Genomic DNA, 26427 nt, shown 5'->3' with positions numbered 1-26427 from the left:
GATTAAACGATATTATTGGGTCTAAAGACAAAATCAGAATATGAACAGTAAGTATTCTATCGGTGTTAAATTTACTGAAGTTGATAACTGCACTAAGATTAATGAGAGAATATGCTTATTTTTAGGATATACACACTGAAGTATTTAGGGGAAAGGGGCCATGATAACTAACTCTCCAAAGACTCAGAAAAAAAATTGTGTGTATAATACAGAGAGAAGGCACTCGAAAGACAGGCCAACAGGTCAATCTGAGTAGAGTATATGCGTGTTCTCTGTACTATACTTACTCTCGCAACTTTTCTCTGTGTTTGAAATTATTTCCAAATGAAGTTTTTAAAAACTGAAAAGCATTGTTCCCTATGACACTTGGCCTCCGGGCTGTAGAAACATGTTGGGGGCAGGGGATGAGACTGGAGCACCTGGCCGAGTTTAGCGAAGGTGGAGCACTGAGGGAGGGCGAGGCCCCCAGCCTGGACTATGGGAAGTGGGCCCTCGAAGAGAGCTTGGAGGAAAGGTGATGCCCCGGTCAACCACCACCTACCCTCTGCTTCCATGAGGCCCTGGAGCTGGTCCCCACACCAACAAACAGGCTTGTGGCAGCGAAGTTCCATGAAAAGGGATTTATTGCCAAACTTCAAGAAAGGCGCTTCATAAGCAGAAGGCATGGAATGCCACCCTCCTCAAGGAGGCAGGCCAGGCAGCCCCTGTGAATTCCCGATCCTCTCCCCTCCCCTGGAAGCTGGCTTCCCCCTCGTGTCCAGGCTGCCAAGGCACAGGAACCCCACAGAAACCAATGGCATTAGGCCACTAAGGTGACCCCAGAGCTACTTGCTCAGCCTGGTCACTTATCAGAGGAGGAAACTGAGGCTCTAGTCCCAGGAAGGAGGTGACTTGGCTAATGCTCCAGCCAGCCCAGGCTGCTGGTGGAGCAAGGCTGTTCCCCAAAGGAAGACTGCAGGGGGCCACGTGACTGTGGGCCCCTGGTGACATTCTTGCTCTCATACTGGAGACAGATGGAGAGACATCAGACTGGGGCATGGGAGCCTAGTCTGTTCAAGGAGTGTGGCTTAGGGAGGCCAAGGCGGGCTCACGAGCCATGACCTTGCTGCTTGCCCCCACCCCTGCCCAGTACAGGCTGCAGAGTGGACACGTGCCCCTCCCGATCCCTGGCCACTGTCCTCAAGAACCAAGGAGAAGGCAGTGAGCTGTGCCAGTGGGCCTCAGAGGGCATGACTGGTGGCTGGGGGTGAGGCAGTGGGCAGGAAGGCCAGGCACACAGCTGTGACCCTCCTTCTCTTTCAGTAAACAAAAGTGCACTTGCAGAAACCCCTGAGCAGGCCTGTCAGAAGCTGCGCCTACTCCCACAGGCCCCAGGGAGAGTGGCTGTGGCCCTCAGGGCCTCTGCACCTATAGACTGCCCTCAGTCCGGCCGCTGCAGCAGGATGGAGACTGGATGTGCTCCTGCAGCCCGAGACGACGGCGGGGAGGGGCTCGGGAGAGGCCCAGGGTGCAGGCACGGACCACGAAAGGGACAGGAGCTAATGCTCCTTCCACAAGAAGTTCAGGAGGAGCAGTCCCTCTAGCCTGAGCCAGAGGGGTGAGGGGAAAGGGGAGAGGGAAGTGGGTTCAGGTCCCAACACACTCCCAACGGCATTTGAAGAAATAACTGGGATACCGGACCTGTTTGGGTTGAGAAGCAACCACAGAGACCCAGATATAAATCCCATCTGGGAGGCACAGAAGTTGGGGCAGCTTCTCTTCTGAAGGTTGATTTATAATGAATTACATACAGGATGTTCTGATGTCGACATCGGGTTCACCTGTACAGGAATGTGCAAGGCTGGACACAAGCAGGTCCAGGGGCAGGGACTAGACTACGAGACCCTTCGAGTTCCTCCTCCACCCTGGAGTCCTCCAGTCATGGCTCACTAGAGGGGAAGGCCTGCAGAATAGGAAACAGGCCCAGGGAGGAGCCCCACAGCTAATGGCTTTCTCACACAGATGCCTCCCACCTGCTTTCAGAGGCCTTAGCTGGGTTCCAGGTCTCACTCAGCTGAAGGACAAACCTCTAGTCTAGACCCAAGGCCCCTGCAGCTACTAGGAATAGGGGGGGTGGGGAGGGTTGCTTATGGCTTGAAGCTGCCTCTGCCTGGGAACATCTGGACATGGAGGCGGCAGGGGGGCTCAGCTGTGCTCTATTCAGAAGTCAGGAATGTAAACTATTGAGGGCGCGAAGCAGAGATGACACCGCCCTCAAAAACCCGAGCGCTGCGCCAGGGCCCTGGGGCTGTTCGGAATGACCACGCCAGCACAGAGGTACCGCATGCGTGCTCCCAGCCCAAGCCTAGAGCTGGAGGCCCGGCCAGAGAGCAGCCCTGGGTGGCACTTGGCACCTCTGGCCAGGGCAGGGCGAGAAGGATCCCAGGAGTCTCTGCAGGTCCTGGCCAAACCCTGACATGCCCGATGGCCCTTCTACAGCCTGGAAAGAAGCACATTTCTCGGCAGGGCTGGGCTCCAATGGACTGAGCTGGCCGGGAGGGACCATGCTCTGGGCTGGCAGGCCCTAGGGTGCACTTCTCCTGTAGAGGGTCACCAGCTCCTTCCGCTTCTCCCGGAGCCCAGGTGCTTCCTGGCTCAGCTCTCCCAGATCTCTGATCTCCTGCAGGACCTGGGTGGCCTGCCTCAGCTGCTCCACAGCCTGGCTGAGCAGCGCCTCGGCATTCCCAGCAGCCGGCTCACTGCCCAGCACCTTGTTCAACAGTTTCTCCGTCTGTTCCGAGGCCACTTTCACCTCCAGCTGGGCGCGATACAGCTGTCCCCCAGGCTTCCGTGGACGTCGGGGGCCTTCCCCAAGCAGGTCCCCCAGGGAGGAGCAGCGGGGATGGAACTGAGGCTGCGGGTCCCAGTGGGGCAGTGCTGTGGACGTTGCTGCATCCTTTGGGCAAGTTCCTGGGGTGCCTGCATCCTGGGATGGCTTGATGGGCTCAGGGCTGTCATCCATGCCATTCACCGAGACCTGTGCTGGGCCTTGGGCAGAGGGCTCAGAGGCCCCAGGACTCTGGGCTGGCCCAGAAGCCTGCACGCCACTCATGGAGGCTCTCAGTTTCTCCGATAAGATCTTGGCTGGGGGTGTAGGGGGTGGAGCGGGCTTCCCACCCTCCCTAGGCACGGCCTTGGAAGTCCCAGAATCGGGCACCTGGGGCGGTTCTGTACTCTCAGGGTCAGGGGGCTCCTCAGGGCTGGGGCTCTCCCAGCTCACCTTCAGTTTGTCAGGCAGGACCCTGCTGGGGGGCTGCTCAGAGCCCCTGTCCTCCCCCACTGGAGTCTCTGAGTCTTCTCGGCTTTCAGGGTGGGCCTCAGAGCTTGCTGGGACGGGGGTTGAGGCTCTCTCCCCTACAGGGGTCTCCACTCCGTCACCAAGACTGGTCATCTCAGGTGCTGCGGAAGGCTTGGTAGGAGGCATGGGCGGCCGGGGTGTCTCCCGGGGCTGGGCTGCACTGACATCATTGCTGGGGGCAAACACTGGCAGCCCGCTGTCAGGAACATCAAGGTCCAGGCGCGAAAGCCCATCGGATGCTGCACTGGCTACCTGGGTGGAGGGGCAGGATATGGGCATCAACTTGGATGACCAGCCACTGGGTCAGGTGTGCCCACCTACAAGGTATTTAAGCCCTCCCATCTAGGCTGCCCAGGCCCCTGGCCCCCTACTCTCCATGCCCTCTGCTCTGGTTTCCAAAGCCACCTGATTAGAAGCTAAAGTGATTCTCTGATGAATCCTCTCCTGTCTCTCACTTCCATAGAATTCCTGGTTTTGAAATCACAGGCCAGGAAGCCAGAGCTAGGGTGCGCTCTCAGCGCCCCAGCCTGGCTTCTTCCAGCCTGTGTGATAGGCCGCTCTTTTGAATGGCAATTGTGCTGGCCTGGGTGTCAGGGGACATGGTTCCACCCTGGCTGTGGGCCTTGGGAGGGTCCCTTCTCTGCAACCACCCACCCAGGGTCCCCACAGTCAGCAGGCGACAGGACCAGAACCCACATATGGGTCTCCTGCGTCATCCTGAGCTTGCTCGCCCTGCAGACCTCTGTCCGGTCGGCCAGCCCTCCGGGCCAGAGCTCTCTAGCCTTCGCCTGCCCAGCTGCTCAGCAGCTGGTGCCCACTCTCCTCATGCTGTCACTTGTGGCCCCAGACACGGGCAGCCCCAGACCACAGCTGAGTGCCAGAGGAGAACAGCTGCACCCAGCAGGCAGCTGGCCCCATCTGGCCCCAGGGGCCCACAGGGACACCCAGCAGCCCCACGGTCATGGGGAAAACTCCCAGGGAGCCTCAGAGGGCCTGGGGCGGGGCTGGGCAGGAGGCCCTTCCCAAGGTCCCTCAAGGTCCCTCACTCCCTTTTACACACACAGGGTGACCTGGCCTACACATGCGCTCAATCACTGGACACGAGTGTCTCCCTGAATTCTCAGAGGGTTCCCCTCTCCAAGGCTGGCCTGCCCCACACCTCCTAGGCCTCCTCCCTCAGACATGACTTTCCTCTCTGGCTACTTCAGTCACTCCCTCTGCAGGCTTTTTTCCCTCCGCTGACAGACATGAACAGGCTATCTCATCTCACCAGCAAACCCTCCAATGACCTTGGCCCCTTTCTGTCTCCCTCCTTCCCCGCCATGGTCTATCTCCTTCTCTCCAGCATCCCCAGCCCTGCACCCCATGACAGCCCTAAGCTGAGAAAATGTGCTGTAAACGCCACCATCTGCCTTTTCCTCAGTCCTGCCTCGTGACTTGTGGCTGCCAACCTGGCTGATGACCCCCGGTCCTGTGCCCTTCTCTCCTGATGCGCCACTCTCTGGCTTCCTCTTCCTTTGCTCCCTACTGCCCCCCATTCCCCAAAGGCAGCATCTGCTGAGGTTCTTTCCTGGCCTCCAAGGTCTCTCCCCCAACTATCAACACCCATCAGTAACACTGGTCTGACGAAGGGCTCCTCCCTTCCCCCTCCCCCTTGCCCATAACTTCTCCCACATTCCCTGTGTCCAGGGCCTCCCTTCGCCGGGTCTCCAGGCTTGGGGGCACTCCTGACAACCCTCCCTCTTCGTCCAGTCCGCCTCCCTGAGTCCCGAATTCAATCACAAGCCCAGGTGGCTCTTGCTTCCCAGTGTCTCTTGCACCAGCCCCTCCCTTTTCACCCCCTCCTGGGGCCTAGAGGCCCCACCCCTGCCTCTATTTCCTGGCCCCCTGCCTTTCCCTTCATCAACCTGACCCATCCTACCCAGGGCCTCCAACTGACCTCTGCAACGCACCCTCCCATCCATCCTGCCCCCGACTCCTGCTTTCAAGGCCTCCACAATTTCCTCCCCCCTACCCCACCTTCCCAGACACATCTCCCAGCCAAAGGGACCAGGCACACCTCAAACTCCCCTGCCCTGGGCCTCAAGCTCGCACCATTCCCTCCACCCAGGACCTCCCTCACTCCAAGTCTGCCCACTGAAACCGTTCCCGTGCTTCAAGGGTCAGCTCAGGTGTCTGTGGGTCCTCTGTGGTCCCTCCTGCTCAGCCTGCCTGAGCCGCCCTCTGTACCAAAATTAGACAGCGCTGCTTGGAGCGGTCCGTGGACAGGTCTCCTCTCCAGCTGGAAGCTGAGCTCCGAGAGGCGGGGACTAGCCTCAGGCTCTCAGTTTCCCTCCAGCACCAGCTTGGGTTAAGGCCCGTGGACTCAACACGGGAAGCAGGCGCACCCACTCCCTGAGGACATACAGCACTCGCGCCTCCACACCGACACCCCGCATGCCACTCAGGCAGCCCGATACCAAGAGTGCTCAAGAAAAAGGTGGCCCAAGCCCGCTGCCACCTAAGGAGCTGTGGTCCCAGGCTCATCTGACTCCCAACCTTCCCAAGCTGGGGCCAAGGCCCTACCTCCTTCAGGTGGACTCTTGTAGGGGGCCGGCGCCGCTGACCCCCACGTACACGGTCCCGTGTCACGTGCTCCAGGGCACAGCTCTTGTCCACCTTTACCTGGGAAGGACAGGGAACCACGTCAGTCCCCAGCAGGCCATGAGGAGAGGAGGAAACGCCCAGGCGTTAACCTGAGACTCAGAGGCAGGGTCTGCACCTGCATCCTTGCTTGGCAGGGTCAAGGGCCCCAGCTGTCCCTCTCTTTGAGGCACCTCCCTGCTTTTCCCCCCGCCTCTACACAGCCTGTGTCATCTCTCTACAGTCTGAGGCTCTCCCTTCTCTGCAGCTGCTTGCTCAGCCTCAGTCTTCCTGCCCAAATGTGGGCTATCAGCCCTCACCCCTCAGTCCACTGCAATATGTAAGCAGCCCCGAGGCTGCTCTTGCGCTTAGCTTGGGGGGGAGCGGGGAGAAGACAGCCCATGATCCCCTAGTACCTGGCTTCCAGAAAAGACCTTCCCTGGCCCCAGTCACTCTCCCAGGACCCCTGGGGATAGCTCAAGAAAGAGCAGGGCCTCCACCCCCAGGGGTCAGGGAGTCTGGGGGGCAGCATCTCCTCTCTAAGGATAAGGAATGGGGGTGGGGAGTAGCCGGGAAGCCATAGGAAGAGTCACGTGGGAAATCCAGACTCTGAATCCCGGAGCAGCCTGTCCCTGTGGTGGGGGGTGGTGGGCTAAGACTCTTCTGCCCACAGGTGAGGCTCAGGCCCACCTGAGGGTCTTTGCAGTGGAGAAGCTGGTCCTGCTCCGCCAAGGCTGTGGGCCGAGACCCAGCCCATGCTCCTGTGGCCTCCAACACTCTCTCCCCTGAAATGGGGACACTTTCCCAAGCAAGTGAAGGGCTGAGCATAGCACAGTCACGTAAGACGTGATCCAGGAGCCATGGCTGCGAGGCAGGGAACCTGGGTGTTAAGAGGGAACCTGTGTGGGAAAATTCGCTCCCCTTGGGTCTCAGTCTTCTGCAATCCAAGGGGTCACTCTAGGTGGCCCCCCCAAGCCCATTTTTGCCCAAACAGCTATGAATCCATGATGTCAAAGATAAACCCTCCCTAGGAGATCTGGCCCCCTGGGACACCCTGCCTGCCGAAAGCCTGATCATGGCCCTGCTGCCATCACCACTACAGCACAGGGGGCTGGGTGGCCACTGCAAGCAGATAAGGAGGCCCAGGGTTAGAGCCAGCCAAGCTTGGACTTCACCGCCCAACTGAAGAGTGAGCTGTCAGGCTCTCAGCTCACCCACAGGCCTCTCTGCTGTTTCCTGCTGTTTCCGGCTGGGGCTGGGTTGGAAAGGATGCATGGCTGCACCCAGTTAAGTTCTACCCCACCACTTACCCACGTTTTAACTTAAAACAAGTTACTTAACTTCCTTACACCTCAGTGTCCTCATCTGTAACATGGGAACACAACCACCTACTTTGAGGGGTGTTGTGAGGATTAAACGAGGTAACAACCACAGATGCCCCAGTGTTTGTAGCAGTGACATAATCAAGGGGTTGTCAGGGTGGGGTGGGGCAGGGTCCACTCTGAGATCACACACGGTGGGAAAGGAGACCCAGAGCCGTCCACAGGACCTCATCGCACCTCGTCGAAAGCCTTGTTCTTGCCTCGGTTGATCCCTTCATTGAGGGCTTTGATCCAGGATTCCTTCTCCTCCCCATTGGATGCCTGGAACTTGATGTCGCTGACCTGCAAGGGGCATGCGTGGGGTGGATAGTAGATGTTTAAAAGGGTTCCCATTTGGGGTCTTGAGGAAGCTTCCCACCCCAGATTGAAGTCTGCCCCCGCACAGCTGGTCAGGAGCAAACCACAATGACCCCCACATCAGGTCTGACACTGGGGCTTCAGAGCAAGGGAGGGGACAGATCCAGCAGAGAAGGGGCCCTCTCCATGTATACAGCTGCCAGAGATTTGGATTCTAATCAGCCTTGCCCAGATCTGGTCTCACTCCATGTGACTCCCCCAGACCAGCTGCCTGACCTCTGAGTTTTCTCTGTAAAGTAGGAGTAGTCCCAGTCTACTTCCACCAGACTGAGTACAATGACAGAGGTGACAGGCATGAGGGGTGTCCATTGGTGAAGGCCCACTGGAACCAGGGCCGCCTGCAGCTGCCCAGTGGGCCCCACAACCAGTCCTGGACAAGTGAAAAAGTCCCAGGGTCTCCTTTCTGGCCTTGAATCACAGGCTGCAAGAGAGAAAGGGCATTAGGGGGTCAATTCCAGCCCCCTCATCATATAGATAAGAAAAAAGAGGCTCATCAGATGGGATGGGACTTGGCCAAGGTGGCCTAAAGTAACCCCATGACTTGACCTCACACCCAACCTCATCCCACGCCCCCCCACGGGTTCCTTCCCACCTCAGGCAGGAGCTCCAAACTCCTACATTAGCATCAGAAGGCAGCTCAGAGAGGCCCCTTCCTGCCAGGCCCCATGGTCAGACAGGAAACAGTGGAAGGAGTGAGGCCACACAAACCCAGGAGCCGCCCCTATGGTGGACACAGCAGTAGGGCCTCTGAGCTGGACAGACCAGCACTCACAGCTGGCTGGCTCGGAGCCTCAGGGAGCTATGAAGATCAGTGATGTAGCAAAGTGTTAAACGTGGAAGTGGGCACAGAGCGGGTGCTCAGTAATAGGAATTATCACCATTTATCTCCTTCTGGACAAAACAGTCCTAGTTTCCTCATCTGGAAAAAGGGATGACACCGCCTACCACAAAGCAATGCTGAGGGAATTAAACATGGCTAAAGCCACAGCCTGGCACATAGTAGGTACTCAGAAATGGTTACTGAATGAATAGCTAATCAATGAATGAACTGGCCCAAGGTTCCTGTTTTGGGGCCGCTGCGCACTCTGACACTAAGAAGCCCTAGTTCTTTGTCAGGCGGGTCGCCAGCTGCCCATCCCTGCCCGGGTGTTAAGATAGCGCTCTCCCTCCTGCTGCTCTCCCAGTTATGTAACATGCAGCCCGCCTGGCCCCCTCAGCATCCTTGTTATATAACTTCCTCCTGGCTGCCTCTGCCTTCTCCTCACACAGGGCCCTGGTTCCACCCACCTCCCCATGCCAGGCACAGCCCAATGCTCATTTGCATGACCAGGGTAAATTTGATCCTGGCAGCAGATCGGCAGCTAAGTCGAAAACCCCAGGGCACCTTGGCAACTGCCTCAGCCCAGCCATCAGGGCCGGTAGGGGCTCAGGAAGGGACAGTGCTGCATCTGGGATCTGAAAGGGCCCACCCAGCCCTGAATGAGGGCTGCGAGTAAGGTGACCCAGGGCAGCCCATGAGCCCAGCTACGCTTCTCCTGCTCACAGGCCCTGAGTTGGTGGGGTCCCTGCCTGGTGCAGGACTTAGCATCCCAGAGAGCTTGAGAGGCATACACTTGAACTCAGCAACAGATGCAGCAAGAGAAAGAGCACTGGCCTGAGAGTCAAGTTCACAGCGTTCTAGTCGCACCAACCTGCAATGAGACCTGCACAGGTCTCTTTACTACTCAGGGCCTCAGTGGGACAAAAACACAACCACTGGACTCAACCCAAGCTGTGACCCTTTCCCATTGACAGCCCACCTAGGCAGGCTGGGGGGAGGGTGTTGGCCCAGGGGCTCCCCTAGGAGAGGGAATACAAAGTTAAATGGGACCCAGCGTCACCCTAAGGAACCCTGAAATCCTGCTGAATGAGCCAGGCATCCTGCAAGGTGGTCCGAATGGGGACAAACAGGAGACCAAGAAGTTGCTCCTCTTGCCCCACCCCTGTGTCCTGAAGGCCGCACACGTCCCTCCTCAAGCCCTTCCTAGCACAGGCCCCACTAGGAGGTTAGAAGCTAACGGGACTGGACACAGAGAGGGCCCACATGGCTGGAAAAGGGGGGAGGACAAAATGGCAGAGAGGAAAGAAGCGGGAGGGGGAGAGAGGAGACAGGAAAGAGGAAAGGGCCAAGCTGGCTGAAACCAGCGAGGCAGCAAGGCCCAGCAGAGGCCACCCTGCTTCCTGGCAGCGTCTGCCTGTGACCTCATGGCAGGGGCGTGGGGACAGGGAGGCAGGAGGGAGAGGGGCACGCAAGACACTGGAGTCTTTGTTTATTTGATTAGAGGGAAAAAAAGGCGTCCTCTGGACCAGACAGCCGGGGTCATGTGACCTCCCGGCCAGCCTGCAGCCTCCCTGAGTAGGGGAACACCCAGGGCGATAGGAGAGGAGAGAGGATGCTGGGGGGGGGGGCGGGGCCGTCTACCATCTGGCCTTTGGAGAGCACCCACTCTCTGTGTGAGCTCCTGGGTGCCGAGGGTCAGGGGCCCTTGAGCCGGAACCAGCGTGGGCTGCGCTCCCGCTGCCCAGCAGCCCCCACAAATCACCCCACGGCCCTATCTCCCCGACCCTCGCCCTGCTCCCAGGGTCACCCAGAGCTGACCTGAACTCTTGGCACGATTCAGGGATGAAAGGGAGGGTGCTGGCCGAAGCAGCTGACAATGCAGCTGCACAAACAGGCCTCTCGGAAGGTGACGCCCCCCCCCCCCCTCAGTGGGGCCCGACCCACCTGGCCCACCACCAGATGATTCTCAGAGCCGCGAAAGGAGGTGGCCCACAGAACCGTGCTGGCAGAGGACAGAGAAGAAGGTCCCCTCCACCTCACATCCACATACGCTCACTAAGGGACACACAAAGACCCAGGCAGCCCCTGGGCCAGGCGAACACTCAGCGGCACATAAAGAGGTGCACACACGCATATCAGGCACACAGGCAGACCTTCACGTATCGCGCACTCTACACCTTCCCCAAATACACACACACAAATACAGCGCCACTGAGAGAGGAAGCGGATCTCCAGGACAGGGTCGGGTTCCAGGGCCTGAAAGACCAAAATGTGGCTCTCCCCTTCCTCACAGAGCCCTAAGCATCAGAGGTCAATGAAACCTGCCCCTACCCTGGGCACACACCCCCCGCAGGGTCAGAGCTCCACGGTGGCTCCCTTGCCCCCAACCACCGCCAAGTGGGACAGAGGGTTAGTGAGTAAAGCATCATGGTCTCCTCCAGGGCCCAGAGCTCCGGGGACCACAGAGGACTGGGTTCCTGGCCCTTAAACCTATGAAAGAGACAGAATGGCTTCGGGCAAGCCCAGACGAGGCCCACTCTCCAACCCCCAGCCTCTGTGACTCAGCCCCGCTCTGCGAGGCCCCACATGACATGCAGAGGTTGGGGCGAGGCACGGCCCAGCTGCAGATTGGCGTGAGCTGGCGAGAGGTGCTGTAAATGCCAGCCTCCAATCTGATCTCCCTCCTGACATCTGTGAAACTCTACCACATGTTAACACCCACCCGGACTCCCTGCCAGAGGTGCGGGGTGCATCCACACACACAGAGTGTCCCAGGGCAAGAACCTCTCAGGCAAGAGACTTCCTCCAGCTTCAGCCAAGAAAGAACAGTGCAAAGGGAGGAAAGCTGGGGGGCTGCAGGTCCAAGCACTGAGCCTAGGATGAAAGGTAGGAGAGGTGGCCCACCCAGGAAGGCCTGGGATGAGGGGAGGGTGTGGCTGCCTGACTATGTCAGGGTGTCAGAGGCCTGGTGGGGTGAAGGCCTCATCCCCAGCTTTCTTGCCTCAGTCCTGGGCCTCCTGGGTACGGGAGATGGCCAAGGGCCCCATCTCCCAAAGACTACTTTCCATCTACAGCCTGGGAAGGAGGCCCCAGGGCCTAGAAGGGGAGAGGGGAGCAGAGCTCTCAGCAGAGCTCTAAATGCGCCTCCTACCAACCAGGGGCTGGGGTGACTTCAAGTTAAAAGCAAGCCAAAGGTCCAACCTGTGGCAGCCCCTGGGTCTGAGCCTCAGCCACATTCAACAGAGAACCTGCAGACTTGCATCCAGGGGCCCAGCCTGTCTTAGAGAGCCTTCCAGGGGTGACCTTGCCCAGCAGACCCTGGCCTGGAGCGAGGTCAGTCAGCAGCAGGCCTTGCCCTACCTTGTTCCCTGGGGACCGCAGCAGGATAAAGCGGTGTTTCCGCTTGAGGAGGGCACGAAGGTCCTGGCACTTCTCATAGCTGCCCAGCTCCACTGTCTCCACACACTTCTGCTCATCCTGGGGAGGGAGACACAGGGGACATGGTGAGAGCTAGATGCCCTAGACCCTCAAACACCCAGGCCCTGCCCCAGACCCTGATCCCACTCAGTGACGGCACTGCTTGGTCAGAGGGGGCCCTCGGGCTGCCAATCAACCACCAAGATGTAGCATTCAGACCCTGGCAAGGAGACGGTGTTCAGTCCACGCGGTTGGAGGGATGCCCTCAAGGCTCACCATCCATATGAGAAATGGGGCTCACAGCCCGAAGGCGGGTAGCAGGGCTGACTCAAATGTGCCTAAGGTCAAAGGAGGAAACGGGGAAGCTAGAAAGGCTTAGGAAAGTGTGCCTGGGAGTCCACGCAGGCCCAGGAGCCAGGCAGAGACCTGCGAAAGAGGTGGTCTGGAAGGAGGAGCAAGTTGTCACAAACGAGGGGAAAAAAAGGCTTTCCAGGCAGAGTCAGAGAGAAGCGTGAATAAGGCTGTTTGAGGTTACACAACCCGCCTTCACCACAGTGATCCAGAGTTGACTTCCCCACTTGGCATCTTCCACTGTTGACCCTTGGCTTGGGGTGAAAGGCCACTCTCCATGGCCTGCACAATGGAGAAGGCAAGGGTTCCTTCTAGAGTACCCCCTGAGTCTGCCACCATGAGGCCTCATCACTAGTAAGGCTGGTGGCCAGGACAGTGGCCAGCCTCTTCTCGGCCACCCCTGGACACTGGCTGGGCTGCCTTTCTGCCTGCCAGCCCTGGCGCTTGAGTGTTTTCTCCTCATGGGCTCTACCCACCAGGTGCCTCTCCAGCCAGCTGTCTGGGACACCCTCCTCCCTCAGTGTTGGTCAGTTGGTTCCACTTCCAGGGGACACCCAGCTGGAACAGCTTCCTGGGTGTGGCACACTCGCCCCCTGGAGACTCGAGGGAAGCAGATGCAGGCCCTGGAGATGGGCACACAAGTTAAGCCAACTCCTGCTGTTGGACATCATGCAGAGCATCCAACCAGGGACCGCCTCAGTGCTCCACAGTTTGGGGTGGAATATCCGGGAGGCAGTGACTCGATTATTTGCAGAGGAAATGCCCCAATTTCCCTCCATGATAAGTCGCATATACTAAGAAACCCTGACACTTAGCGAGCACTTTTGCATCCCTGATTCTCCTGAGTCCCTCAAGCACCCTGAAATCCTAGAGCCCCAGTATTTGTCTCATTTTATAGAGGAAGAGAATGAGACCTGGAGGCGAAGAGATTTACCCTTGGGCACAGACCCAAATGTAAGGAGCAGGGCCAAACGCAAACACCCATCCTCTGACTCCCAAGCCAGAGCCCTTTGTAGCATACCAGACTCCTTCCAGGCAAAGCCAGAAGCTGGACAGTGCCCTAGCTGCAGGCTGCTCTGCACCAGTGGTCCCCCAGGTGTGGTACCTGGGCCAGCAGCCACAGCATCACCTGAGGACTTGTTAGAAATGCAAATTCTCTTGAATAAAAAATATATATATATATCCCACAAGGACTCAGAGGCAAAACATATACAAATCAATTTTCACTGCAAAGTAAAGGAGCTGTTACAGTGGAGGATTCCTGGACTCAATGTCAATATTATGACATAGTATGAGTGTGTTTCGTATTGGGTAATTGCAATCATTGTTGCTTTTGTTGTGGTCATCCATTTACAATGCTTGGTGTCAGTTTATTTATCTCTTGTAAAAATAAAATACAGTGTGTGTGTGTGTGTGTGTGTGTGTGTGTGTGTGTGTGAAAAAAAAAAAGTTAATGCAAAGTGTATCTGGGGACCAGCGCTGGTTTGCACATTATTTCCTACAGGTCTTCGTCAAGATGTAGTTTACCCCTATGTTACGTTTGTTCTAGTTAAATTTATTGAAATATAATTTTCTGTCTGTTAAATCTAACAATAAAAAAATTGGATAATTGGAAAAAAAAAAGAAATGCAAATTCTCAAGGCCCATCCCTACTGAATCATAATCTTGGGGGAATGGGCCTGGCAATCTGAGTTTTAACAAGCCCTTATACAAAAGTTTGCGAACCTCTGCTCTATACCAGAAATTCTCAACCTTGGCGGCACCTGGTAGCTTAAAAAAACCCCAGTGCCCAGGCAACATCCCAGACCAATTACATCAGGATCCCTGGGGCGCAGAGCTCAGACATCAGTATTTTTCAAAGCAGGTGATTGTACAGCTAAGGTGAGTAACCACTGACCTACTCTCCCTTCAGCCTTTCAGGGAAAGGGGAACAGGTGGCCAGGGTGGCCTGATCTTTCCCATCTAGATTCAAACAGGTGTCTTTTCCCATTTTTGCCTCCACGCACCTCTTTCCAATCCTTAGTCTCCAGTCCCTTCCAGGTTCCTGCACTCAACACAAGGGCTGGTAAAATCCACCTGCTCCAGGAAGCTGCCCTGCTCACCTGCAAGAGCCCAAGCCTCAGTGCTCTCTCCCTCCTCTAAGGGTCCCCATCAGAGGGCACTTCTGCAGGCATCTTACTAGGTGCTAGGGACACCCTGTCATGGGGAAGAATGGTCCTAACTCCCTGCTGAGCCATCTCTCTCTACCCTCTGCTGCATGTGTCTGCTCTCCTTTCTGTTCCCCCTACAGCACCCTACAAGGGGCAGCCCTCAAGAGGAAAAGTTTGCTGAACTGAATGCCTGACTCAGAGTGAGACTCCAGAAAGGACGTCCCCCCGACCCCCATCCCAGAGAGAGAGGTTCACCTACCCCATGGGCACAGGCCTCCCCCGACTAGGCAGCTACCGGCCCAAACATACCCTCCTCTGTCTGGAAACAAAAGTCACTCCATCTCCACCACCCAGCTCCCCACGCTGCCTGACCTGGGTCTCCTCTCAACTTGAAATGCTGAATCATCCGGCCCTTCTGCATCTCAGAAAAGGCCCTTCTGCATCTCAGAAAAGTCGGATAAACCAGCAGGCACTGGGCGGGGGCAGCATTTTTGGAATGTCAGCCTCACTGACAGCAAAGAAACAGCCAAGAGTCATTCACACTCACCTAGTTCCTTACATCAGAAAGAGGAATTGAACTAGTAAGCATTTCTCAACTCCTTCTCCTGTGCCAAGCTCCCCCACCCCCGAGTGCTAAGTTCTTAAAACTGCCCTGAGGTTTTGAATAGTGATTTTTTTTTTTAAAGCATGATTTAGACTTTTTTGTGTTTAGGGGATATGAAATCCTTCCTGCTTCCCAGAAGTGGGCCAGATGTAGAGAGGTGACCCAGGACAAGTCTGGTAGCGCCTGATGGCCTGACAGCTGGGGGGCCTGTCACTGAACTCTTATGGCAGCTGGGACTGGAGGAAGCTGCGACAGCCCCCTTTATTTATAAAAATAGCCCCCTGCTGCCGCCACAGCACATCCTAATTTGGGGACAGCAGCAGTAGAGAACATCTGGGGGGCTGTCTGCACCATTCACCCCCTTGGCATCCTCCGGCTGCTTCTCTGACACCCCAACTCCATGAGCCTGGGGACTTGGTCAGGAAAGGTGAGATGCTTCTCAAAGGCAGCTCCTTTGAACAACCTAGATCTTTCTTGGTCTGCGACAGTTATGAATTTGCCAAGACGGCCTGAGGCATGCTGACAGAGGCCGATGGGGAACAGGCAGGATCCCCCTTCCTCTGCCCCCAGGCCAGTTCTTCCCCGTGTACTCCGTCTGTCAGAGTCATACAGTAATAGCCCAGTTGCAGTGGACAGGCCCTCTGAGAGCCTCAACCCCAGAACATAAACAGCATCTCTAAGTAAAGGCCACCTCTCCGCCTCAGGTCTTCACCCAGAACTTTATTGACACTTATTTAACACACAACTTCCACATCCTGGGCTGTCCAAGTTCCAAACCTGCTGAAATGAAAAGGGGCACAAGTCTGAAGTGGGAAGATATGAGGACTGTGAGAGGCACAAGGACGGCAAAAGTGGCAACTGGCAGCCTGATGTCAGAGGAGAATGCAAAGCTGAAAAGTACAGTCTGGCAGTACGGAACAGCCTGATCCTCAGTGACTCTGAGCCACCAAGGAAAGACTCCGTTTAGGCCCGTACCTTCTGTTGAAAGGCAGACAATATCCAACGTGTTTTAGAGGACTTCCACCAAGAATAAGTTTTAGAGTTTACTTGCTGACATAGCTGGGTGGAGAGATCCTTGACTTTGGTTCTAGACCTGACCTTCATTCACTGAGATGCTGAACAGGATTTGAGCACCCTGGGCCTCACGGTGCTCCTCTGTAGAATGTGACATGATGACCACTCTTTTTTAAAAAATATTTATTTATTTGGCTGTGCCAGATCTCAGTTGAGGCATGCAGGATCTTCGTTGCCGTGTGCAGGATCTTTAGTTGCGGCGTGTGGGCTCTTAGTTGGGGCATGTGAGATCTAGTTCCCTGACCAGGGATTGAACCCGGGCCCCCTGCATTGGGAGCACGGAGTCTTAACCACTGGACCACCAGGGAAGTCCCCATGATGACCACTCTTAAGGGACTATTGTGAGCATCCTCCAAGAGGTATGTAAGACCTCCAAACAAGCATGAGCAATAAGTATTATTTCTACTATCATTACTGAGTGGAGCAAGCTTCAGTTTTCTGGAAACTTCACAGATGTGGAACCTAGCCCCGGGACAGGGAGCTGCAGTGCAGGTGGACAGCTGAGGAGACACACACAATCCTGTACACATATGCTTCAAAGAGCCCCTCATCCAGGAGTCCTACGCTCGCACCTAGAGGTATCGTCCTTGTACCACACCGACCCAGAGAAAACCAGGCAATCGCCCAAGGTTGCACAGCGGGTCAAAAGCGAAGCAGGCCTTCCAGTCCGGGTTCTGGAATCCTCTTGTGGCCTGGGCTGCCCTCACTTTGCTCCCTGACCCAGCACCCCCAAACTCAGGACCAGGCAGGTCCTTACCTCGTTCTCGTAGACCAGCAGCTGGGCCTGGCAGAGGAGCAGGTAGCGGTCTTTCCAGAGGCTCAGGAAGCCCCCGCTGCTCTTCTTGATCCAGCCAGCCTTGTCCGCTGTCTGCGCTCCCCGAGGCTTCTGGCCCCCCTCCTTCACGCCCTGTAACACAGCATCCGGACGCGCCATGAGGGTTGCTGCCGTGAGGCCACACAGGGATGTGTCCCTCTGCTGGATACCTACTGATATCACCCCATTTGAGCTTCCCCACAACCCCTGAGGCAGATATTCTCAATCCAATATCAGAAATAACAGTTAATAACAGCAGCCACAACAATAACAGCTGCAGTCACCTTATACTGAACCACTGTATTATGTTTTACCCAAACTGTCTCATTTAACCCATGCGACTACCCTCCCAGGTGGTAGCATCATTATCCACACGTCACAGCAGACTGAAGCTCCGAGAGGGGAGGCGACTCGCCAGAGTCACACTGCTGGAAGGACAAAACCAGAATCCAAACTGGGTCTCTCTGACCCCATGTTCTCCCCTCCACCATTCTGCCTCCCGTGTATTCATTCAACCTCGTCAACACACGCTGTACTGAGCACCTACAATGTCACGGATGCTGGAGTAGGCAGGGAAGAATAAAAAGAACACATCTTTGCCCTCATGGGGCTGGCAATGTGGGGAAGGAGGAGCTGAACAAATAAACACCAGACATAAATACATTAACAACCATGAAATGCTATGAAGGAATCAGTGAAGGGGAACTGAAGAGGAGGGAGTGCGAGAGGACAGCGGGGGACCTGCAGGTCCGCGTGGCTCAGGAAGGCCTCCCAGAGGAAAGGACGTTCACGCAGGATCCGAAGGATGGGAGGAGGCAGGCAGGCAGAGTGGTAATTTTCCTCCCTACCCCTGCCCTTCTAGAGAGTCCACTCTGCGGCCCCTGCATCCTACCCCAAAGCAGAAGGTTCCGCTGCCCTCATCCCTGCCCCAGGCCAGGACTTTAGGGTAGCCACCTTGTCTGGCGAGGGCTCCAAGGACACTGCCTTCAACCACAGGCAGGTACAGGAGGTAAACTCAAACCCTTCTCTAGGACATGGCAGCCACCCTGGAGTCTCCAGGCCAGTCACTGACATCTTGTGCCTCTTGATTACCTGCTTGAGTAGCTGGGCGCCAGGTATATGCCTACCTGATGGGGTCGAATTCACATTTGGTCCCCAGAGCCCAGTACCGTTCCTTTACACATAATGGGTGCTCAAGAAATATCTGTGAAATGAAAATAAAAATACACCCAATTTGCTAATCACTTTGCTTCAATGACTGGTACCCACAGTGGTGAGTGTGAAGGGGCGAGTGGAGGAGAGGGGGGCTAAGAGCATGTCAGAATCCACAGGATGCTAGAAGGAAATCAGCACTGACTAATTCTGACTGCTTTATAATTTACATAAAGCTTAAAAATGGGGCTCCAGTTAAAAGGAGCATACCTCTCCCCAGGGATACCCTGTGGCCACAGCTGCCTTTGGAAGGCCAAGTCCAGACAGAAGTGTGGTAGGCTGTCAGGGGCTGGACAGGGCATGGCCTCCCTGTGCTCCATCATGGCAGGGAATCCCCAGTCTGGTTCTTACTGTGGCCCCCTCCCCCTCTGAACTGCGTACTCCAGTGGTCAGGAGTCTGAGCTCTGAAGCCCAAGTCACGCAGACCAGAGGCAGGTCACTTGGTCTCTCTAAGCCTCAATTTCTTCATCTGTGAAATGATGATATTAACAGAAGTTGCAAGGATTATAACTCCGTGAGGGCAGGGGTTTTTGTTTTGATTACTGCTGTATCCCCAATGCCTAGACAGTGTCTGGCACACAATAGGTGCTCAATAAATGTTTGTTGCTGAATAAAAAGATACAACATACAAAGCAATGCCTAAGATACCCTAAACTTAGTAAATGGCAGCTGTCATTATTGTTGCTGTTGTCACTGCCATCCCCTCTGGCTCTCTGGAACCCTTTCCCTGGGCCTGCTTCAGAATTCAGGACAAGGCCTTTCTGGGCTTAGCTGCTGGGCCTCAATGCTCCCAGGAGCTCCAGGAATACGAGATGCCCCCTCAGGGTCTCTCCCTAACTTGTAGATGGCAAGAGAAATGGAGAAGTGGAATGGTCCCAAATGGTCTTCCTGGATGGAGAAATGAGGAAGTGAGAGGCTTGCTGACAGGCCAGTTATGAGCCACCCTGATCAGGGAAAGAGGGGACTTCAGGGCCCTTTGACAAGAAGAGGGAGGCTCTAGCATCCTACCATGCACCCAATGCCCGCCCCCCCCATCACCAGAGACCCTGTGTTCAGCCCCATGGGCTGTGTGACCCGCTGGGGCCTCATCCACACAGAGACCCCTCTATGCTGGCCTCCACCAGGGCTGGAGGGGTAGAAGTGGGAAACCCCACCTCAACATCTGACATGTCACACCCCTCCATTAGCAACTACAGCAGCTGGCCACCCCCTAGGCCTGCAGACTCTAGGCTTCTCTTAAACAAGACCGTGGAGCATGCTGCCCAGATCTACTTTTGAGCTCCAAGCTCGCCTCCTGTTTGCAGAGGCCCACCCACGACCCCATGGGATCTCACATCCCCCTCCACTTGTGACCTCCCCTACTTGCCTCACCCACAGCCTGAGATATGAAAACTTCCTGCCAGCTGGAAGCTCCTGGGGGCCAGGCTGGAACCTGGTACCCTGACCACCATCCTCTCCGCATGGAGCAGAGAAGTGCCCGGTGAATACCCTGACTGGATTAGCTAGGGAAGCCAGTCCAGAGCCTTTAGGGATGGGAGTACCAGGATGGCACTGAGGAGAGAAGGCACTTGAGGATGGGGGGAGTGACAGCTGAGGGGCTGGAGGTGGCATGAACCGAAGCCCAGGAGAAGGTCTCCTTGCCAGGAATCAGCCACAGCAAGAGCCACCAGAAGACAGGCCTGGCTGGAGGTCAGAGTCCTGCCATCCTTCACCAGCCCCTCTCCCTGCCCCTCAGACACTCTCCCACCAGGGGGCCGGAGATGCCCCAGTAAGTTTTAATAAGCGGGCCCTCCCCTTGGCAGGGCTCACAGGGGAGGTTTTGTCCTGCTCAGCCAGTTTCTCAGCCTCCTCTCCTCTTATTGACCAGCTGACCACTGTTCTTCCTGTTTCGCTCTCTCTTCTCCCACCCATCCTCACTCAGGCCCTCCCCCCGCCCACCGCGAGCAGCTCCTGAGGCACCCCTGGGCACCAGCCTGGCTCTGCTTTGCCTGAGATGGGAGGGCCTCTGGGTCATTCATTAAAAATAAAAAAATAAAAAAAAGGAAAAAGACACCAGGTCAGTCAGCCCAACACTGTGCACAGAAAGGAGCATGTGGAAAGCCACAACACAGGCCATGACAGGGAGATAGAGACCAGCAGAAGAGAACTTGTCGGCACCTTACATCACAGGGAGATTAGGATAATGACCTTTGCCCTTTGACTAAACCCCATGATGCCCTGACCAAACTCTGCTAAGAACCTACCATGTCAGAGCCCTGTGATGGGGCAATCAGAGAGAGGAAGCACAGGCTCTGACCTGGAGAACTTCCAGTCTGATGGGGGCAACACAGACCCTGCACGAGGGAGATCCCCAGTCTGGGGGTTGGGTAGGCATCCCCTGCTTGAAAGGATCCCAGCCCACTGGGAGGGCTCTAGCACTGACCCAGACGGATACCCCGGTCTTGGCTCTCTGGTAGGGGAAGGACTTGGGGTTAGTTTGGGAAGCCCTTGCAGAAGGAAGGGTTTTGGTAGGACTGTGAGGAGGGAAAGAGACACACATCTTGGCCCACAGAAGAAGGAAAGGCACAGAAGGTACCAAAGACCCTATACTCTCAACCCCTTCACTACAGGATGAGAAAGTGCAGGCCAGAAAGGGTCAAAGATTAGCTTAAGGTCACAAAACCAGTGTTGCGACAGGACACTGCCCTGCATCTCTCTAGATGCATTACGAGCAGCCTGGTGCCACTGGAGGCCAAGCCAGGGAAAGGCATGACTGAGAGGAAGAGGGGCAGAACCCCAGGGCGGAGATAGAAAAGCCTGAGTCCAGTTGCAACAATACCTCACACTGATAACTGAAGCTTTCAAAGCTTTTGCACATAAACCATCACATTTCTGGACTGCCCACCTCCCTCATTTTATAGATGGGGAAACTGAGGCCCTGAGAACACAAATGGTTAGATGCCCCATGCCCAGACCTGCACTTCTGCACCAAATCTCAGGCTGATGGGGACTACCAACCCCTTGCATGGAGGAGGTCACTGAGGCTGAGGGGGCTTGGCATCAGGGTTCCTGGGGCATGAGGAGGAAGTTCAAAGCCAGGGGAGGACTAAAAGCAGCCATTTGGAAGTGAGGTGATGAGGCCAGCCTGGGGTCATGGGGCAGAGCAGACGACTAAGATCTAAGAGGTGTTTTAGAGAAAGGAGGATGGGCACTGAGGCCTGGAGAAACAAGAGGAAGTTAAGGGGAAAAGAAATGAGAGGAAAAGAGGGATGTCAAAGGAGGGGCGGGGTAGGGAACAGGGAGCTCCCGGCTGTGTGGGGAGGTGGTGGGCAAGACCGTAGATAGCCCAGATGTGCGGGGAGCTTTCGGCATCTGGGAGTCAGTAAGTGGCAATGTTAGAGACTCAAGACCAGAGGGAGTACAGGGCTGGGCGGACCTCCAGACAAGCCATTGGCCCAGGAGGCCCCAGGAGAACTTCCCTTAATTGGGGGCCAGAGCAGATCAGGAGATGGAGTAATCCTGTCCCAAATCCCCTGGGAGAAGGAGAGGGGCCACAGCCAGACAGCCCAGCCCTCACAGCAGGGGTGGGGAAGCCCCACCCCTGTCAGCAAGAAACCACAGCCAATCATAGTGGCCTGACTTTGCCCCCTATTTCCACCCACTCTGAGAGAAGGGGCTACAATCAGGACCCAGGGAGGAGACCAGGCCCTATATTTTATAGAAGAGGAAATGCAGGCTTAGAGGGGAAGTGACTTATCTACCATCCCACAGAAATGCAGGGCCTAGCCTGGAGAGAACTCTGACGGATACCCCAGCTGCCCCTGGGCAGTGGTCCCAGGAAGCAGGGAGACGAGCACTGATGGGGACACAGGCAGCCTGGTCCCCAGCTAGCCAAGGTTGCCCCAAGAGTGAAGGTTTCATCTTTCCTCCCCACTTATCCAGGCAAAGACACATCTCCTCCCCTCGGTCTGGGAGGGGCAGAAGCTGAGACCCCTTGGGGGACCAGAAGCAAAATCCTCTAGCCACAGCAGGCCCCTCCCTAGTTTATGCATTCCACAGTCACACATTAAGTGCTGGCAGTGTGCCTGGATGAGGGGGCTACTGAGAGAACTGAGTCTGCAAGTAAAGGGCAGGGGTCACAGAGTGTCTGACCCCACCCCAGACCAAGAGGGTCCTGAGGGGGAAGAGGGAGGCTCAAGGGGCATTGCTGGTCCAGCTGCCCAGCTCCTCCAGGGAGTCAGCCCTCCAGGGATGTGGGAAAGGCAGGGGAAGGGATCAGCCCCTACAAGGGCCTGACACCCAAGCAGGGGAGAACGTAGACTCACAGGGGAAAGGGGACTCACAGGGACTTAAACAGGGGAGAAAACGCAACTTTTCCAGTCCTGCGGCCACCAGGCAGGGTCAAAACCTCAAAATTCCTTGAGACAGGGACTCCAGAACCCACAGACCCACCACAAAACACACACACACACACACACACACACACACACACAGTGTGCCCTAAGGATCCGACGTGGACGGCACAGGGAGTCAGTGGTAACCAGGGCTCGAGCCCAGCAACCTACGACACTTTCAGCAAGTCATCAAACTGACCAGAGCCTCAGTCTCCCCATCAATCCAATGGGAACAATAACAACCACCATGCCCATAGTTGGTGAGAGAAGACAGAAATAATGAAGGAGGATGGGTCTGCTATCCCTACCCCCGCCCCTGCTCATCTCATTTGCCTAGGCTTTGCCTGGAGACCCGCGGGAGAGGGACTGGCTGGAACAAGGGCCTGAGCCAGGGACCCCAACCGCCGCGAGGGTCTCGAAGACCCCAGCCCAGGTCCCCCGACTGGCCCGGCCCTCACCTCCTCTTCCATGACGAGTCCGCTGAGGTCCGGCCGCTCGACCGCTCGGCCGCTCACTCCCGGCGCCGCGCGGTCTCCGTTACCTCCATCCACTGTCGGCCGGGCGGCGGCTCAGTGCGTTCTGTCCCACTGGCTGCCGGGGGCCCAAGAAACTTCGGGGGGGCGGGGCCGAGGGCGGGGAGAGGCTTCCGGGGGCCGGGGGCGGGGCCCGAGGAGGGGACTAGCGGGGCCCCGAGGCCCTGGTCTGGGGCGGGAAACTAGGGCCGGGGCCGGGCTGAGGGAGGAGCCTGGGCGGGGCCGGGCGGGGGCTCGGGGACTGGATGGAGGAGCCGGAGCTGGAGGAAGACGGGGGTGGGGTGGGGAACCGAGCGGAGAGAGGTTTCCCTGACTCGCGGAAGGAGTGGGACTGGAAAGGGATAAAGGGTGTGGGGCACCGGCAGGGGGAGGGGGAGGGGGCTTCCGGCCAGAGGCAGAGGCGAGGGAAGCGGGCGGGGTCCGAGGGCGGGGCCGGGGTGGGGCAAGACCGAGAGAGCGCCCGAGGAGGTGGCGGCTTCTGCATTTCAGGTCTCCTGACCGAGTGGGCTGGGGTTGCCTGACTGGGCCAAGCCGGCCTGGGCGGCCCAGAAATGGGGGCATCCAGAGAGTCCTTCTTTCCTACCTGACGCTAGGGTAGTGGTGACTACCTGGTCCTCTTCTCCCTGGAACCGCTTGGCAGGGCGGCGCCTGGAGCTCGGATCCCGTCCGGAGAGTCGTTTAACGGGAAGACCTGGGGCTGAGAGTCTGGACTCCAGGGTCCCTTTGGGGGAGGAGGTCTGCCTCTGACTCTCGGGGGTCCCCAAATGCAGTGTTCTCCTGCCCTCGTTGGGCATTGCTCAGAGCCGACCTCCTCTGGTTCCTATATCTGAGGGCCCCGCCCCCACCCCATCCAGCAGTGAATCTTGCAGCCTTGACAACCTTGCCGAGGAGTGAAATGTAGGGACCAGATAATGGTGTTAGTTATACCTTGTACTCTCACTTTACACTTAGAGAATCAGAGGCCTAGGGAGAGAAAGTGACTGGCTACATCCCAACCTCCAGCACGGTCCTGTTCCCTCCACACACACACCTCTTCCCTCTTAGCTCTCTGGGTCAACCCTGCCCAATGCCTCTGCAGGAAGAATTAAGTGCGTGTGGAATCAATGGTGACCTCCTTTGGCTCTGGTTGCCATAGCAGCGGCTGTACCAGTTGACCCAGCTCCCCTTTCACTGCCTTCTGCTGGCCCTCAGGCTTCCAAGTCACTTCCAGTCAGCATGGAAAAGGGCAGCCTGGAGCTCCAGGGCCAAGGGGAAAGAAGATGGAGTCAGACTTTTTCTTCATACCTGGGCCTGGGTTCCTTTATCTAAAAGGATGAAGAAAATCCAGCCTGGGAAACTGAGAAAATCAGTATACATGACAACCACCTCTTGTGGCCACCACACGGTTTTATTCCCTCAACTTGCAGAGCTGTGCAGCCGTTGTACCCTGTGCCTGAGGACTCAGAAGATCCTGTATCTGGAAACTCATGTTCCGCCTGCTGGAGACCAGAGCCCCTGGGGAATTCATGCTGTTGCACAGAAGCAACTCATGGTGGGTTGGGGGTGAGGTCAGTTTTGATATCCAGGCAGCTCTGTCCCTTGAGAGTGAGCCACTGATAACCACTTTGGTCTCAGTTTCCCCACTCAGCCCATACTGGCCCTCTGGTTGTTGCCTCCACACCACACGCATTTTTTTCATCACAAATATTTTATTTGCCTTGATTATTCATCAGGCCCTACACTAATGGCTGGAAGATAATGGCAGGACCCGGGGTCCCTGTCCTTTTTCAGGAGAGAAAGGCATGTAAACAGAGAAAACTATGTGTTAAATGTGAGGATAAAGGCATAGAGGAAGGAAGGGCACTAAAACCGGGACAAAAGGAACAGGCATTCCAGGCAGAGGAGACAGTGTGAACAACATGGAGGCATGAAAGAGTATTGTGTGCGTGTATGTGTGTGTGTGTGTGTGTGTGTGTGTGTGTGTATAGGGAGGCCAGGCTGGAGAAGCAGACAGAGCTCAGTGTAGAGAGGACCTTGAAGCTGTGTTGAGGAGACTACATTTCAACTTCAGGCCAATGGGAAGTCACTGAAAGTCTGGGGCTGTGGAAGGGATGGAGTCTATTTTGCATATGTGCCATTTAATCAACAAAGTTTATTGAGTGCCTCTGAAGTGGGGTGTTTTCCAATACTTCATCCTGGCATTTATCTGTTCACTCAAAAGAATTTGGGGCACCTCTGTTATCTGCTCACTGTACTAAACTCACAAAAGTAGGTACCCATCCATGAAATAAATAGAATTTTTATCCTCATTTTACAGATCAAGAATCCAAGGCTTGGACCTGTTTAAGGTCTCTTGACTGGTAAGTGGTGGCCCAAGGATTCAAACCTCTCCTGACTCCAGTGCTCTCTCTAAATGATGTGTTTTGGCAGCACTGTGTGACCAGGCCACAGAAAGGCCCAGGCCCTGGCTTGTAGAGCTGATGAACCAGTAGGAGGGTAGACATGTCCTGAGAAGGGTACACGGTGTGTGCTGAGAGCTGGTTCCCAGAGGGGCTGGAGTAACTAAGTTGTATTCTAGCAGGGTTCGATGGATGGGGGAGAGGGGGTGCAGCGGGAATTTAGGACGTGGGAACATCTCACAAAAGTAAGAACTTGTAGAAGACCCTGACTTGTTAGGGGACTGTAGGCAGATTTCTGTGGTCATATGCATGTGATGTTGGTGGGGAGTTCGGAAAGATGGCACCAAGGAGGGAGCAGGAGCTAGGGCACTAAGGGCTTTGAGTGCTGACCTGAGAGATTTGAAATTCCTCCTGCAAATAGCTGGGGGCCACTGAAGCAGTGAAGCAAGGCCTGACATCATTTTCATTCTGAAACCTCATTTTCATAACTGCTGTGTGAAGAATGGTGACAGGGCAAGAGAGACATGGAGACCCATTGGGTCAGAGATTGTTACAGAAATCCAGGTTGGAGGTGACGGAGCTTGAACAAAGCCAGTGGTTATAAGGATGGCAGGAGCAGATTCAAGAGATAGTAGAGATAGAGGGGTCGGGACTTGGAGAGAATGGTTTCATTATTCATTGATAAATATCCACTCAATAAATATCTGTTGAGAGGCTACCATGTCTCAGGCACTGTTCTAAACACAGGGCACAAAGCCATAAACATGACAGGGGTGATCTCTGCCCTCTTGAAGCCGGAAGAGAAAGATGATAGGCAAATAAACAAATGACCACGATAACAACAGAATGTGATAAGTTCTCTAAGGAAAGTAAACAGGTAATAAAATAATAATTGGGGAGCCAATTTTAGATATGGTGTGAGTGGTGGGGTGGAGCTTTTCCACAGAGTGGAAATTTCAGCTGAAACCTGAAAGATGAGAAAGGGACAGTCACCAAAAAGAGG

At 55.9% G+C, this 26427-nt stretch overlaps 1 protein-coding gene across 1 annotated transcript; it reads right to left on the bottom strand.

The window, feature by feature from the left end:
* Positions 1-605: 605 nt before the first annotated feature.
* Positions 606-23115, bottom strand: PLEKHO2 (pleckstrin homology domain containing O2). Its single transcript, XM_029237949.1, has 6 exons — positions 22972-23115; positions 16872-17021; positions 11879-11995; positions 7519-7623; positions 5903-6001; positions 606-3589 (listed from the first exon to the last, which is right to left on the bottom strand). The coding sequence occupies exons 1-6, from the start codon at positions 22981-22983 to the stop codon at positions 2564-2566; spliced, it is 1509 nt and encodes a 502-aa protein (XP_029093782.1). The 5' UTR covers positions 22984-23115; the 3' UTR covers positions 606-2563.
* Between the last annotated feature and the right edge of the window lie 3312 nt (positions 23116-26427).

The sequence above is a fragment of the Monodon monoceros genome, unplaced genomic scaffold (genome assembly GCF_005190385.1).
Source record: "Monodon monoceros isolate NGI ecotype Baffin Bay Population unplaced genomic scaffold, NGI_Narwhal_1 Super_Scaffold_21, whole genome shotgun sequence".
Classification (NCBI taxonomy): domain Eukaryota; kingdom Metazoa; phylum Chordata; class Mammalia; order Artiodactyla; family Monodontidae; genus Monodon; species Monodon monoceros.
The sequence above is the reverse complement of the archived record's forward strand: the minus strand, read 5'-3'. Positions and strand labels throughout refer to the sequence as shown.

Bases quoted from the DNA above. Each gene is read 5' to 3' on its own strand.
- PLEKHO2 (XM_029237949.1), bottom strand. The intron at 7,624-11,878 runs GTAGGGCAAGGC...TGCCCCTTGCAG, and splicing joins TGCGGTCCCCAGGGAACAAG to GTCAGCGACATCAAGTTCCA. The intron at 3,590-5,902 runs GTAGGGCCTTGG...CCCTCCACCCAG, and splicing joins CAAGAGTCCACCTGAAGGAG to GTAGCCAGTGCAGCATCCGA.